This window comes from Bombus impatiens, unplaced genomic scaffold (assembly GCF_000188095.3).
Source record: "Bombus impatiens unplaced genomic scaffold, BIMP_2.2 scf_0216, whole genome shotgun sequence".
NCBI lineage: Eukaryota > Metazoa > Arthropoda > Insecta > Hymenoptera > Apidae > Bombus > Bombus impatiens.
Genome location: NT_176635.1, coordinates 477266 through 491717, shown reverse-complemented (window position 1 = coordinate 491717; position 14452 = coordinate 477266). Strand labels below are relative to the sequence as shown.

Below are 14452 nucleotides of genomic sequence, written 5' to 3'. Positions count from 1 at the left end.
CACGAGGGCCAGGCCGTGACGGAATTCATCGTCTTGCGCTGCTCGTACAGAGGGTCGTTCGTTCCTCCTACTATGGCCATATTCTCGATCCTCGTCGACTGAGGGACTTCTCTCATTCTTGTCCTCTCTGCTTCTGTTAGTTAGACGACACGCGGCTTCTCTCTCACGGACCCCCCTAGAACGTACCCGGTTCTATTTGTCTCTGTCACCGGTAAATGGCCTTTGCCGAGCGGCACGACGCTCCTCGTAGTCTTTCTCCTACTCTCCTTCCACCTTTCTCTTTCTTCGTTTCACCTTCGATCGCTCTCTCGTCTTCGCTTATAGCAGTCCAACTGCGTACACCTTCGAGTGAACGCCTTTATAAAGAGTGAGAGAGAGAGAGAGAGAGAGGCCTCATGACCGGAAAAATCGGCAAACATCGCTACGAACCACGCCACTAGGACGATCCGTTGTCCGCTATTTCTCATTGGTATCGATGCTGCCTCGTTTGCGCTCTTCCTTCTTTCTTCCGCTACTCCCGCGTCCATTCCGCGACGCTGATCGACGGCTACCAGATAGAGAACCAGATCGGATAACGTGATTTTCTGGTAGATCGGATAGATACGTACGTAAGCATCTTCGTAGATACAGAATCGGGGATCAGAGAAAGGATTTATGGTATTTGACGATTGTCTAGGAGGCCAAGTTTAGAAATGGGATCGAAGTGTCGACGAAAGAGGAAATCGATCGGCGGCCTGCGAGCACCGTTGTCGGTTCGATGTTTGTGACTTCGTAAAAACGTTTCTCTTGTGACAATTTCGTGGTGTGGTTTCGTGTTAGGTTTCCGTGCTGCTGCTGTTCCCATTCTGTTATTTGCAACGGTGTACTAAAGTCTTCCAGATCTTGCGCTTCATGTTCGGAAGCAAATGTTCCAAAAAATATTAACCAACGTATATTTTCCATTTTCTTTTACTTGCTCTTACGTTAAAATTTGTTAATACAAATAGGATTTGGTATATGAAATGAGAAGTCTATCTGATTGGAAATTTTTGTGCATCGTATTGTATGCAGAGAAAGTAGAATAGAAAAAGAAGAAGAGGAAGGACACGTAGAAACCGGTCTTATCTTACCTCGATCGGACTATTCTGGAGCAATTCGATTCCTATTTCGATTCTGATGTAATGTGAATGAAAAATGTGATTTAAGCTGATGAGACTTATGCGCGCATTAAGGTGTTAATACGTACGCGCGATACTAAGCACGCCAGAGCGAAATTCCACCCTTTCGTCGTGGAATAACAACGCGGTCGAGAAATTTGTCAGAACAATGGCGGCTAACGAGGAAGCCCGTTTCCATGGGGCGCGTGTCTTTGCGCTGGATCCTCTGGGTACTTAGTTTCGACTTAAGTTCGTAGAAGTACGTTGTCCGAAACGGTGAGTAAACCGACCAAAGGGATGGCAGAGGTTTGGATCAGAGGCTGGAAACGGAGAAAAGTTTCGTAGTGTTTGCAAACCAAAACTCAGCTCTTTGAACTTGCTAGAATTGCGCGATGCGACTCCGTGGAAATCTGTCGTTAAAAAGAAAAAAAAAAGAGAGAGAAAGAGAAATCTAGTCGAACCGGTGAGATTGTTTAAAGTCTTAACGATTGTTTAACTCGTTAAAGAGCCATTAAGGTCCGCAAGCCAGCCGACTGCACTCGAGAAAAATGTTGTATTCGTAGTCAGACTGGCCTCTCCTTCGTTTTCTTTTGTTTTCTTTTCTACATCGCCAGTAAATTAATTCAACTTTTCCCAGACAATCGTGTTCAATGCTCGCCAGCTTCCGTCTGACCGGTTGATTTATCCTTTTCTCGACCTTTTCTCGGGGAAAGTATACGTTTTGCCGTGTTGTTTAGAAGTCGCTGAATTTCCAGGTTTCTGCAGTCATAAGTTTTCCCTTAATGTCTCTTTAATTCGCGTTTCAACGCGATATCGTGCGATTATTTTAACGATAGCGTGTGTGAGGGGTTTTTAACCTACGACCTTGATTTTCCTTTAATATTCCCGGTCATTCGGTATCACTTCCTTGAACGCGAATCACGATACAGCTGAGTACATTAAAGTAACATATAGTTCTGTTTAAAAAATGGATAATACTCGTGTGATTTTCTTGGGATCTTCGAGTAAGGAAACGGCAAATTAGGCTTCTTAGCACGTTAGCTGCCATGTTACAGGTCGATATGCCTTACTTTATATTGTACTTTTTAGTATCTGATACTACAAGTTGTCTTAATGATTGCACGCTACATCAAGAATATTTGTTTTTCGCTAACGTAACGTGTCTTTAAGATTTCTTTCAATGTGACTACTAAAAGAAGAAAGGAAACAGGTTTTTTGACAAACGGTTCTACTGTTTGATATTCCGCTATACAGAGCAAGTAAAAATGAAGATAGTCGATCAATTCACTGAAAAATAGAAGCTAGCAATTAAAGATTAAGTTTAAGCCAATCCACAATTATCGTATCCTCCGCTAATCTAACGATATCAATTAAGAAATAGCTCTTCCTTCTTGAATAATTGATCTACTTCAGATATCACTTAGCTTCCTCATCCGTGTTCGTTAAATTTTCATGAAAAATCGCCCCTGTCTTCTGTCAGTTCGAGATTTTTGCTAATCCAAATCCGTCCGCGTAACAAAGGGTTCAACAGAAAGCTTTTAGACAATAGAACTTGTACGTCTTCTAATCGTCTTATCGTGCATGGTGCAGGGGTCGAAGGAAAAGCGAAGACCCTGTATATCTTTCTAAATTACTCGGCAACTTCTTCCGGGCGATTTCTTTTTTCGTCTTTCGCCATTTACTTAATGACGAATCAGAAGAGTTTCGTAGGAAGAGAGCACGGCGGAGCAACCCTGTGCAGATTTAAAGGAATCGCGTATCGTTTTTTTCGGTTGACCCCCGTTACATTCTTTGTTGCTTCCCTTGCCGTGTTTCTTTACTTCTGCTTTACTTTTCTTTTCTCCTTGCTCTTCTTTTTTTTTTCGTCGCGAACTAAAAGGTCGATTCAAGTTGGCCGAGCGATCGCATTCGTTACGTGGAAGTTTTCTTAAGAAGGCAGTTTATCTCAAGGTATTTCCCACGTTGGAGCAAGGTAGTTTCCCCGCTCGGATATCTGAACGTTTTAAATTCGTTCTGACTAACTGCCACACGGTCATAACGCTGTGTCGCACATCTGTTTCCGAGCCTTTTTCGGAAAGGTTTTTTTCATTGTGCTTCCCGCGTTTCCTTCATTCTCCGGAGATATCGAGGACGAACACTTGGTTCGCCGAGTAATTGCAATTTTTCCTCGTTTTCAATTGTCGGCGCGCACCTGAGAAATTAAAAGGGACTTAATTAGTTTAGCGCGATTAATGGGAGAAGTTGAGGAAATTAAAGAGCCGAGGAAACTTGCAGCCTGTAATACAGATTGAGTTGCTAATATAATTAAATATTACAATATCTTACAGCAAAACTGTAAGCTTCTTAAAATTGTACAAGTGCAGGGCATTAGTGAGTTGAGAAAATTTGAAATCCTCGTGGAAATTTGTATTGTCGATAGAATCGATGATATAATTGCTATATTCACATTTTTTTTTTACAGTGAAATTACAACTTTTTTGAATTGTAAAAAATTGTGGGTCGAGTTGGCACGTTCTCAGAATACTAAAAATACTAAATAGAACCGATGATATAATTACTCTAAGCACATTTTTTTACAGTAAAATTGCGTTTTTTGAATTGTAAAAAATTGTGGATCGAGTAGGTACGTTCTCAGAATACTAAAAATACTAAATAGAACCGATGATATAATTGCTATATTCACTTTTTTTACGGTAAAATTGCAAGTTCTTTGAATTGTAAAAAACTGTCATAGAGAATTTTTTGAAAAAGATGAGCTACCTTTTTTTGTGCCGTAATTCATCTTTTATCGCAATGAGTAAAAATTGAGTAAAAATTTTGATAACATAGATTTGATCACGTACATATACCAATCCTTAAAAGTACAGTTGACTTTCAAGCAACGTGGATTTGGTTACACTCGCATTTCTTTCTCCATCAATATTGTAGGAGTTTCCACGAAAACATGTATACTATGTAGGTATGTAGTCCGTATACCAAGTCGTGACTTTGCAACAAACCAAACGACTAGCAAAGGACGTTTGAAAAAGAAAAAAAACGCAAATCGCCGTTGTTAAAAGACGATCGAGCAGACTACGTTTATATTATCGGCGTTGTGAAATCAGTCATGTTTCGTCACAATATGAATATAATATTGAATATGTATATGTGTACGTATTTTCTCTTCCTTATATGTAGGTAACTTTCTTTTCTTCAATTCATGTTATTATAACAAAACAGTAATAACAAACGCATGTACATATGTAATATGCAGAATAAAGCTTTCGGTCAACAACAGATTACTACGTACATACATGTACATGCATAGCCAAGCTTTTGGAGACTCATAATTATACGTGGATTTTCGACTACACGAACGTTGTTGGAGGGTCAACTTCATATCCCTTACTTTCATAATTAATTAAGTTATAACAATATTTTCGTGATTTGGAAAAATATACTGAATTTTTTTATAACGATACATTCAGAAAAATTCTATAGAAATCCATCATGATTCTTAATGCTCTATATGCTAAAATTAATTCCTATTATGAATACCGAAAAATCGTAGCTAATGGGGAAAATGTTTCATAGTGTACGAGCTATTCGTTCTGTAATGGTTTCATATAGACGGGGCTCTACCGTGTTACTCCACGCACAATGGATACAAATTTCTTTAAATTTCTTAATTTACCAGGAAAGGAAGGCTACCTTGAGCGGAACAGTAAGAAACTGTAAAGAATTGATGCTGCTCCCCTTTTGGTCCCTTCCCGTTATCCACCCACGCTTCTTCCTTGTCTCATTCTTTTTCTCCTTCCCACTGCAAAGTCTCCACTCTCCGGTTTACCAAATGATCGCATTTGTTACGGAGAATTGCGGCTTGGAAAAGCAGTTTACCCCTTAAGGTACGTTTCTCGCTCTCTGGTAACGGGCCTCTTCTTTAACCATACGTGACTTCAACCTCGTAATTTACCCGTAGCTTCTCGTCCGACTATTTAAATTCCACCCTCCAACCTCTCTCGTACCTGAGAATCCGACGTTTCTTGAAAACCGAACCGCATTCTACCGCGGTCTCCTTAAAATTCCAAAGGCGTTAGTTACGCGATCGCATTTCACCTGGCATCTGTGCGGATTCTCTAACGAGCAATCGAAGGATCAAAGCGAACGTTTCTGGCCCGGTTTCAGGATCGAATCTCGCCGAGGAACGACCTTGATTTCACAGACGGTTCGACGAACCCCGGCAGTTTCCTTTGCTCTCCGACGTTTCTCATTCGAGTGGCCTTAATCGAGATCAGCGTTGCCGTGCATCGGCCTGCTTAATTCCGTGACGTTTGAATTCTTTGCTGCGAGTTAAGAATATTTAGCGTAGTTTCGGGAAACGTGTTTCGAATAAGAAATTGAAAAAGGATCGGTCTGTCGGTTTGTGTAATTGTTTATACAAGTTATCGTATGTCTTCCAGAAGGATCATTTTTATTCAAGCGAAGCTTGTATAATGTTGTGTAATAAAATATTGTCTTCTTGACACGTTCAATATAAATATCGTAATATCTTAATATCTTCGTATAAGGATACGATAAAACACCTTATTGTTAGTATAGAATTGAAAAAAAAGAAGCTTGATGATATTAATCGTACGACAGTGTAATGACAAAATTAAACAATCCAACCGAATCGATTAAAATATGGTTCCTGAACGAATTAGAATTTATTATAGTCCAGCAACTGTTGCGAGTATCTTGAAACAATTTATCAACGTGTTGCAAATGTAATTTGATAATTTAGGCAAATCTTCGCGTTTCTTACGAGCCCTGCAAGTGTTCTAATATTTATGAACGAGATTTGTACGTTTAAAGGCGAACTAAATGAAAGTAAAGCGCCCAGCCTTCCTCGCGTGTTCCGCGGAAAATGATGAAATATAAGCAGGTACGTAGGAAGGTTATCGGGTGCATCGCACGGAAGCACCCGTCGGTTTTCCATTAAAATAAATGTGCATATTAAAGCGCGTACTTTGTAATTAAAATTAACGCCTGGCCGTTTCTGCTGGACGCTTTCGGCGTACGTCACGCAGGAATTATACGTAGTTCGCGTACGAATCAACCGTATCGTCCCTGAAAACCTCGAATCAATTACGTTTCTCGTTCCATTGTTTTCTATTCCTTATGTTTCCGGAAGGATACGATTAATCTCCACTGATAGTTTGAAGTATTCGTCAAAATAATTGCCATCCGTGGTCGACGTTGATTTTACGGTTTAACGAGGAATAGGAGAAATGAAAGATTTTTAGCGTTTTCCAGAAAGTCTTTTTGAAAATCTCAAGTATTAATGGCGCGTTTAACGACACTGTTTATTGTCTATTACAAGTACTTCGTATTTTTCTTCGATAATATAGATTCTCGTTAGATATATCAGATTTTTATTGGATTTTATATTAGATGTTCTACATTTTAAATTATTTGTTTTATAAACGCAGAATGGAAAATATCGTTGAATAGCTAATTTTACGAGTGAATAATCAACAGTCCCAGCATTGAAAGGTATTTTATAGACGTTCCATCTATTTTTATGGGTGAGTTAATTGTCCGTGGTAGTTAGAAACGATGCTTTCGCTGCACGCTCACCGACTTGTATCAAGTTAACGAGTCAATAAAATAAAAATGATGACGTAATAAAATAAAAATAATGGTTTAATGAAATTAAAATAATGACTTAATGAAATATAAATATATATATATTGTTATATAGCCAAGGAAAAATTCCACTAAAAAGAAAAAATTCTTAATTTTTGACCAGTCAGGTCGAAGAAATTTGTACCTTAAGAGATTAATCGAATTGATCTTTTCTTCAATCTCTGCCTCTTTTGCAAATATGAAAATCTACGTTAGAGATTCTTGCCGGAATGAAGAGCTCGGGATGCAGCTACTTCTCATTTCCGGATTAATCCGTGAATCTTTTCTACTCGCAACCGGTTGGTTCTCCGGTAAACACGCTAATTAAGGTGTCGTTTCACGGTTGTTTGTGTTTCCCAACCGAAGATACGTGGTCCCTGCGGTAGCTAAACAACGTCCTTTCCATTCGTGTCGCGACGTCTCCGGGGTTAGATCGGATAATACCTCGGTGAAAATTGTCGACGATCGAAACGATCGTTAATTACGGTTTTAACCTACATACGGTATATGCGTGTGTCGCACACCGGACAGAATAGGACTACACGGGGAAAAGGCACGTGTGCTTTTATCAGATAGCGCGAGAAGAACAAAAGCACCTTGTCTCGTGCGTACAATCAGCAGAAGAAACATGGGTAGCTCCTATTTTACGAATCCCTGCGTTACGAATTTCTTTGGAGTGGAACTTTTATTTTAAATTGTGTACGTCGAAGGCGATTTTTTCTCTTTTTCTTTTTTTTTTTTTGTAGAAAAAGATGTATCGTAGCTTCCCAAAATTGTCAGTTGCTGATTCACCTGGTGACGAAGAAATGAGCTAATTTTTTTCCAAGAATCTTTTTGATTCAAATCTTCTTTTATGTTATTTTCAAATGCGTAAATCTTCAGCCAGCAAAATCTTTCTTTGTCATTTCGTATTCGCTTTATATTTTGTATATCTCTTCCTACGAACCTAACTCTCGCTTATAGCATCGTCTCCAATGGAAACAGTTTGTTAGTAGACTGTACATGTCGATGGATTTATGAAAAATCAAAATGTTCAAAACTGTGTAGAATACGTATGATGTGCAAGAATATATATGAAATATCCGAAGTAAAGAACTATTCATAATAGTTAGAGGATAAGAAGGATGTTTATCTAGATGGTGTTTCTTTAATCAAGTACAAACATAAATACACTGCACCATTTTTCATTTCTATTGCTTATAAGTTACGTTATCGGGCTAGCGTTTAACCGAAAGCTTGATGAATAATTCTCAACAAGTAAATACATCAATCGCCACTTTACGCTTTAATTTACGATCTCGGTATATCGGTTCCAACAACTATACCGTAACCATCTTTCCTTACGATCTTTCTCGCGCTCGCACGAGCGCACCTGGAACAAACATAGTGCTTTTGCACGCATACTTGCCGCTACTTGGCTCCCCTTCTATGTGGAACCGCGCGTTCCTGGATATCTCGCGATGCTTATCTGCTTGTCGGATAACCCGCCGCGATCCTCTTTCCACGTTGCTCGATCGTTGCGTGCTTCTTCGTACGAGGCTCGAAACACCGCGTTTACCTTCATCTCTTCGTACGAAAAGGACGAAACGCGACGCCGTATAGGATGTTCCGTGAGTAAGATTGGAACTGCGTGCGCGGTCTGCGTTCGATCGTTTACCGCGTTCCGATACGATGTTCAACCCTTGGGCGAAGGAGAACCGTTTTGCCATTTTGTTCGCCTGGAAAAAATTTGTTGCGCTTCTTTACCAATCAAACGCTTAAACAGACGAATACTCGAAACTTTTCTATAAATTTTGACGAAGAGAAATGCAGATCTGGAGCAATTTTGTGATATTTTTGCTACAATAATGAATAACTCTTTCAGTGAAGGTATAGAAATGGGTACTTGGTTGTTGGGATTTGAAGTGGTTCAGCTTATCGTAATATAATTTAATGTAATTAACCATGTTTCTTGTCCTGAATAATTCACTCATCGGATTTTCGTATAAAATTCTGTTGTGTAATTCCACGAAATTGACAAGTTACAAATTACATGCTATGGACTTCCCTTGTATAATACTACATCGAATAGAATAATTAGATTTGTTTACACGAGAGTTTGTGGCTTCTGAAATTTCGCTAATGTCCAGCGTTACTTCCATCAAACAATAGCTGTTTTTCGTGAATATTGGTATCGACGTTTCTAATTGCATCTGTCATTCGTACTTGAACAACTTCATTATGACTAATTATACGGAAATATAGTTTGAACTTTTGCCAAAATTACTCGTAATTTCTGCTAATTGACGATTAAATTTTAATATTAAACGTCTAGATTCTGAAAATATCGATGCTGAAGTACCAAACCGAAATTTTTCATTTTCGTCTTCCTGTAAACGTTCATCTGCTGCTTACCTTGGAAAATTAAGTTCCTTTGTTTTACGTGTAGTCCTTCACAATTGTTCGTTTAATTTCATAAAGAAATTAGCTTCTAATTGCCGATTTTCTTCGGTCTGTATCCGGGTTTCATATTAAAAACGGATTGAAAATGAAGCTTCGCTCGTGATATCTGTCTCATCGCTTTTTGTCAGAATGTCGATTGCTGTATTGATTGGCAGATTAATTTTCGAACGGAAACGTGATATCTGAACACAAAAATGAGCAATCATGTCTTTCTAGATATATAGCTTGATAACGGAAACCTTGTTTCACATTAACGTCACATTCATGGAATGCGTTTGAATTCTGCTTATCGGTTCCCCAGGAGCGATGAATTTTTCATTTTTCGAACTCGGCTAATCACTAGTCGTCACTCGCCAATCAATGACTCATTTTTATCCGATAAGCACTTTTATTCGCACCCGTACAGTTGGCATATAAGGTAAAATTCAACTGTAAGAATTTTATTTGTTATCTGTCCCCTATATCGTGGGAAGATAGTTCGAAATCAAACAAGAATACAAACCTGTGTATTGAAATGTTAAATATACATACAATATATTAAATCATGAATCGATAGAGGCCGGTATTTCTCAGAATGCTTATCTTATGGTGATAATGCGAAGAATCGAACGGAAAGACCTTTTATAGCATTTATTACAAAATAAAATTTCGTATAATTCGATAGAATAACAAATTAGAAAACGCGAAAGTCAGAATAGAGTATCGTTGACTTTATTTAACGTTCGTGTCGAGGATGTTAAATATACTGCAATGGAAGATACCATATAAAATAAGGTTAAAGCAGAAAATGACTGGACAACACGAAACAACTTGCACTCTCCGTTTCTTTTGCGTCTTTCACGCGACTGTGCACCTTCGTGTACGCATGTTCCTTTCTTCCATTTTACAATCTCTTCCACCCATTTCAGCCAAACTACGCGGAACAGATTCTTCAGTCTCATATTCTCTGAAACTTTCTTTCTCACCCTAACCTCAAATATTCATTGCCTGTTCGCATCTCTGTACCTCGGTCGCTTGTAATAAACGTCCGCGCCAAATTCCCATTTCCATGCTTCAGCGGTGCGTTGCTGAAAACAACTCGTAAAACCTACTTTTCAATCAAAGCACAAATCATTGTTACAACGTCGTCAATTACAATTACGAGAAGACGTACGTGTAAAGTAAGGAAGGCAGGACACACGGAGCACACGGTAGACTTCCACTTCCTTCGTCGCCTCTACCCATAAACTGGAATTGACGTGTTGCAGAAGGGAGCCCCGACAGGCTCTGAGATGGGTGTTCGGAAAATAAGGAAAGTTTTTGTTGCGATTGAACGTTACCGTTACGTCGCGATAAGAAGGAACGAGCAGAAGAAACAGCTTTCCCTTCCTCCGGCTGGTTCTCCATCCACTCCCTTCTTTCTCCCCTGGTATACAACATTTTTTCTCCTTTCATTTTCTTTTTTCTTTCTCACGTACTTCGTCGCGTCCTGCACAAAGTCAGGCGTTTCATTTCGTTAAGAGGAATATGCGTTAGGGTTCCGATTCAAAGGCACCTGGTTTCCCTAGTCGATAAATTGTTAGATACCTTCCTTTCCGTTTTTTCTATTATCTCTCCCCCCCTCCCTCTCCCTTTCTCTCTTTACATGGTTTTGTCCCGTGTTCTCATCTTTTCTTTTCCGTACAGTGACTTTTAGGAAGTCCTACGTGAACTTTCAAACGACGAAGCCTTCCCGATCGCGTGCTCGAGTAATTATCGTGGATAACACAGGCCTTCTCGAAGGGAAAGGAATTTTCTACCTGTTTTCATCTCTACACGTTTCTGCGTTTAAGTTGTTGTCTTTCTTTTTTACGTCTGATTTTAGTTTTTGCGTTCGAGCTCCTACTGCTGGTCAAGCATTTTTCAGCTTTTAGATTGCTCTTTATTTTTACTGACATTGTTAATCTCCCGTGGTATTCTATCTGTCGATAGCATCGTTACTTTTAGGTCCATCTTGTTCGCCTTGAACCTCCTTAACGCTTTGACTGCCACGTCGAAATCACATGTTTCGCTCAGGACACCACGGGAGTATTTTTATTATTCGAAGCATGTAATCGCAAAATAATAATAAATCGATGACGTAAGACAACATTCTTCCCCAATGGATCGTTTATCTTATTGGTGGTCACGAGTGACCATCGTGGCGCCTTGGTAACAGTTGATAGCGACATATTATAACAAGGCTTCGTTTATTTCAACAAACCATTCGCATTCGCTATTTCGTCGTAAGAAAAACGTCCAGAATATATTGTTGAAACGTGTAGAAGATATTAGTAAACAGTATTTGCTCATTCTATATATAATAGTAAGGTATGTTCACACTTCTAACTTCATATAATTATAAAGCAGCATTTTCTAAGGTGTGTTTATAATAATATTCGTAGATTAAGCCTCAGAAATATGCAAACACAGTGCACCATTAGATGCAATATTCGTTTTGCACCGTTAAATGCAAGCTTTATTCTCATTTTCTTTATTGATGTTCTAATAAAAATGTTTAATTGTTCAATGGTTCACTTTTTATTTCAAAGTATCTTCTATTTATCGGTTATATATAAACAAAACGTCCAGAATATATTGTTGAAACGTGTAGAAGATATTAGTAAACAGTATTTGATCATTCTATATATATAATAGAAAGGTGGAGAGACAAGCGTGACATTTTTATGATTTCGACAAGACATTCGGATGAAATGGTGGAAGTCTGAAAAAAGATTATGTTTGTGATAAAGCAATGGTAGTGGTAGATTACAACAGAGCAAAGTGTGCTATAGATTTATCAGATCAAATAATATTATATTCTACACCACATAGAAGAACCCTCAAGTGGTATATAAAATTAGCTTTAGAGTTATTGTTGAATACATCAATTTCAAACGCGATGATACTCTATAAACAAGCAACAAAAACAAAAATCAAGGTATCAGCTTTTAGAACGACACTCGTAATGCACCTTACACAGTGCCATTCACCAGAGCCGTCGAATATACTTATTCGACAAAGATTACGACACGAAATGCAGAAGAAAGAAGGACAAGTGTACCTGGCACGAAAATTTTGCAGAGAGTGCTATAAAAAAAATGCTAAACTGTCAGGATCAAAAATTGCTAAAAATCGAACCAAAAAGGTGACCACCTATTGTCCAGATTGTATCGATGAGCCACGTTTATGTTTAAAGTGTTTTAACACAGTGCACCGTTAAATGCAAGCTTTATTCTCATTTTCTTTATTGATGTTCTAATAAAAATGTTTAATTGTTCAATGGAGCACTTTTTATTTCAAAGTATCTTCTATTTATCGGTTATATATAAGCAAAACGTCCAGAATATATTGTTGAAACGTGTAGAAGATATTAGTAAACAGTATTTGCTCATTCTATATATAATAGTAAGGTATGTTCACACTTCTAACTTCATATAATTATAAAGCAGTATTTACGGTTATTTTCTAAGGTGTGTTTATAATAATATTCGTAGATTATCCCTCAAAGATATGGATGCAAACACAGTGCTCCTTTTTATTTCAAAGTATCTGCTATTTATGGGTTATATTCAAAATGCCCTAACTGTCAATTTTCATACAATTTTTACAATCGTAAGAAGTTCAAGCGCTCCGGTCATCAGTGAACACCGTGACGTCACAGGAGAAACCGTGGCCGGTCATATATGACCAACGTGACAGTCAAAGTGTCAATCACGCAGGCTTTTAAATTACGATAACGTTGCGAGGCTGGTATAGCAATAAGTGGTAAAATGTCATTTTTGAAAAAAATCTACCATTTAAGACGCTATTTCCACGAAGATACATCGAATGTTCCTTACACTTTGCCAGGAACTTTATGAACGATCTGATACGGAATTGCAGTACGAGCAATAAAAGTCGTAACGCACTTATCATTCCAGTTTACATTTTTATCGGTGAAATAACGTTATTATCTATATCAGTTGTCTCGCAAGGCACTCGCGTGCAAGTACACGCTTGATTCGTCAAGAGTGTGAAGAGATAATCGAAGCAATTATTCCTCGTTGTAAGCTGTGTCGTGTCCAGGGTGTCGTTGGTCCGCTATTAAGTCGCAATTAATGTAAAACAGCCGTATAGTCACGCTAAACGTGGCGTCTGCGTCCGCGAAAATGCTAGGTGCCTTTGATTTAAGACCGGTCTTCGTTAAAGACGTCTTTATACGCTTTCAGCGATTCCGCCTGTTCGCGTAAACGATATATTCACTTTACAACGCGTCGTTTAAGTTCCCTAACTAACTCTTTTTAACATTCGAGAAAGTACACGAGCCTTGTTATCCCGTTTGGTTACACGCGTTTGCGTACTAAACGCGATAACGAGGGAGAAATTCCTAGACTTTACGTTCTATCTGAAATTAATACCACACGTTTCTTTAACGTTCCTTATTTCTTTCTCGCGGCTACAGTGTAAACTTCAGGTACGAGCGTTTCACGCTCCGTTTCCCTGTTACTCCATAAAATGCAAATGGGTACAGCAGCACTAAAACTACCGATCGGTAGTTCGGTTTTCGTATGCTAAGTCTTAAATGCAGCAGAACGTAAAATGGAGTTTTAGCGTGTTCCTATCGGAATACGTCTAGGCAAAGAGACACGGATCTGCTGGCTTATTTTTCATAGAACGATGAAAATAAGCACGCTTACTGATTAAAAGTTTCAGTAAAATCATATAAAGATCGCAGCAAAGGATGCGTTGCTTTTTATGCTCTGGTTTTCATGTCACGTCCTGATTAAACTGCAGAATATTAATATGTCGTAGTTGAAAATGAAGATATCTGTCGAGTCAAAAGATATAAATCCTTTAAAAATGGTTAATAAAGTAGCGAAATTTTATGAAAGCCAAATTCTTAAGACAAATAATAGTAATTGATACTGTGATAGTTTGACCATCATTTTTCTCAATAAAAATGTGTGCTACTTGATTGACGAATAAAAAACATGAATATAAACTAAACCTTCTTTCTGGTTTTGTTGGCAGGTCTGGGAGAGGCTCGAGGAAGACGCCTTCGCGAGAATTCTCGGGCGCAGCGAAGAAGGAAGTAGTGACAGATCGTGTCCCGCGTAGCAGTAGAAAGTAGAGTAGTAAGATGCTAGTCTTCCCGTGCAGCAGCGAGTCATCGACGAGGATGGGATCGATGCTGTCGCATCAACAGCAACTTCGCCTGCTCCTGTCGATCCTGGTGCTGTTGTCTCCCC

General features: G+C 38.7%; 1 protein-coding gene across 2 annotated transcripts in view; it reads left to right on the top strand.

Moving 5' to 3' along the window:
• LOC100743182 (plexin-A4) overlaps nucleotides 1-14452 on the top strand; it is a 433200-nt gene that overhangs the window by 100811 nt on the left and 317937 nt on the right. For both annotated transcript variants that reach the window (XM_024366326.2, XM_003487961.4), the window contains exon 2: nucleotides 14235-14448. In XM_024366326.2, coding sequence (XP_024222094.1) covers nucleotides 14344-14448 — 105 coding nt within the window. In that variant the 5' untranslated portion in view covers nucleotides 14235-14343. The remainder of the gene's footprint in view (nucleotides 1-14234; nucleotides 14449-14452) is intronic.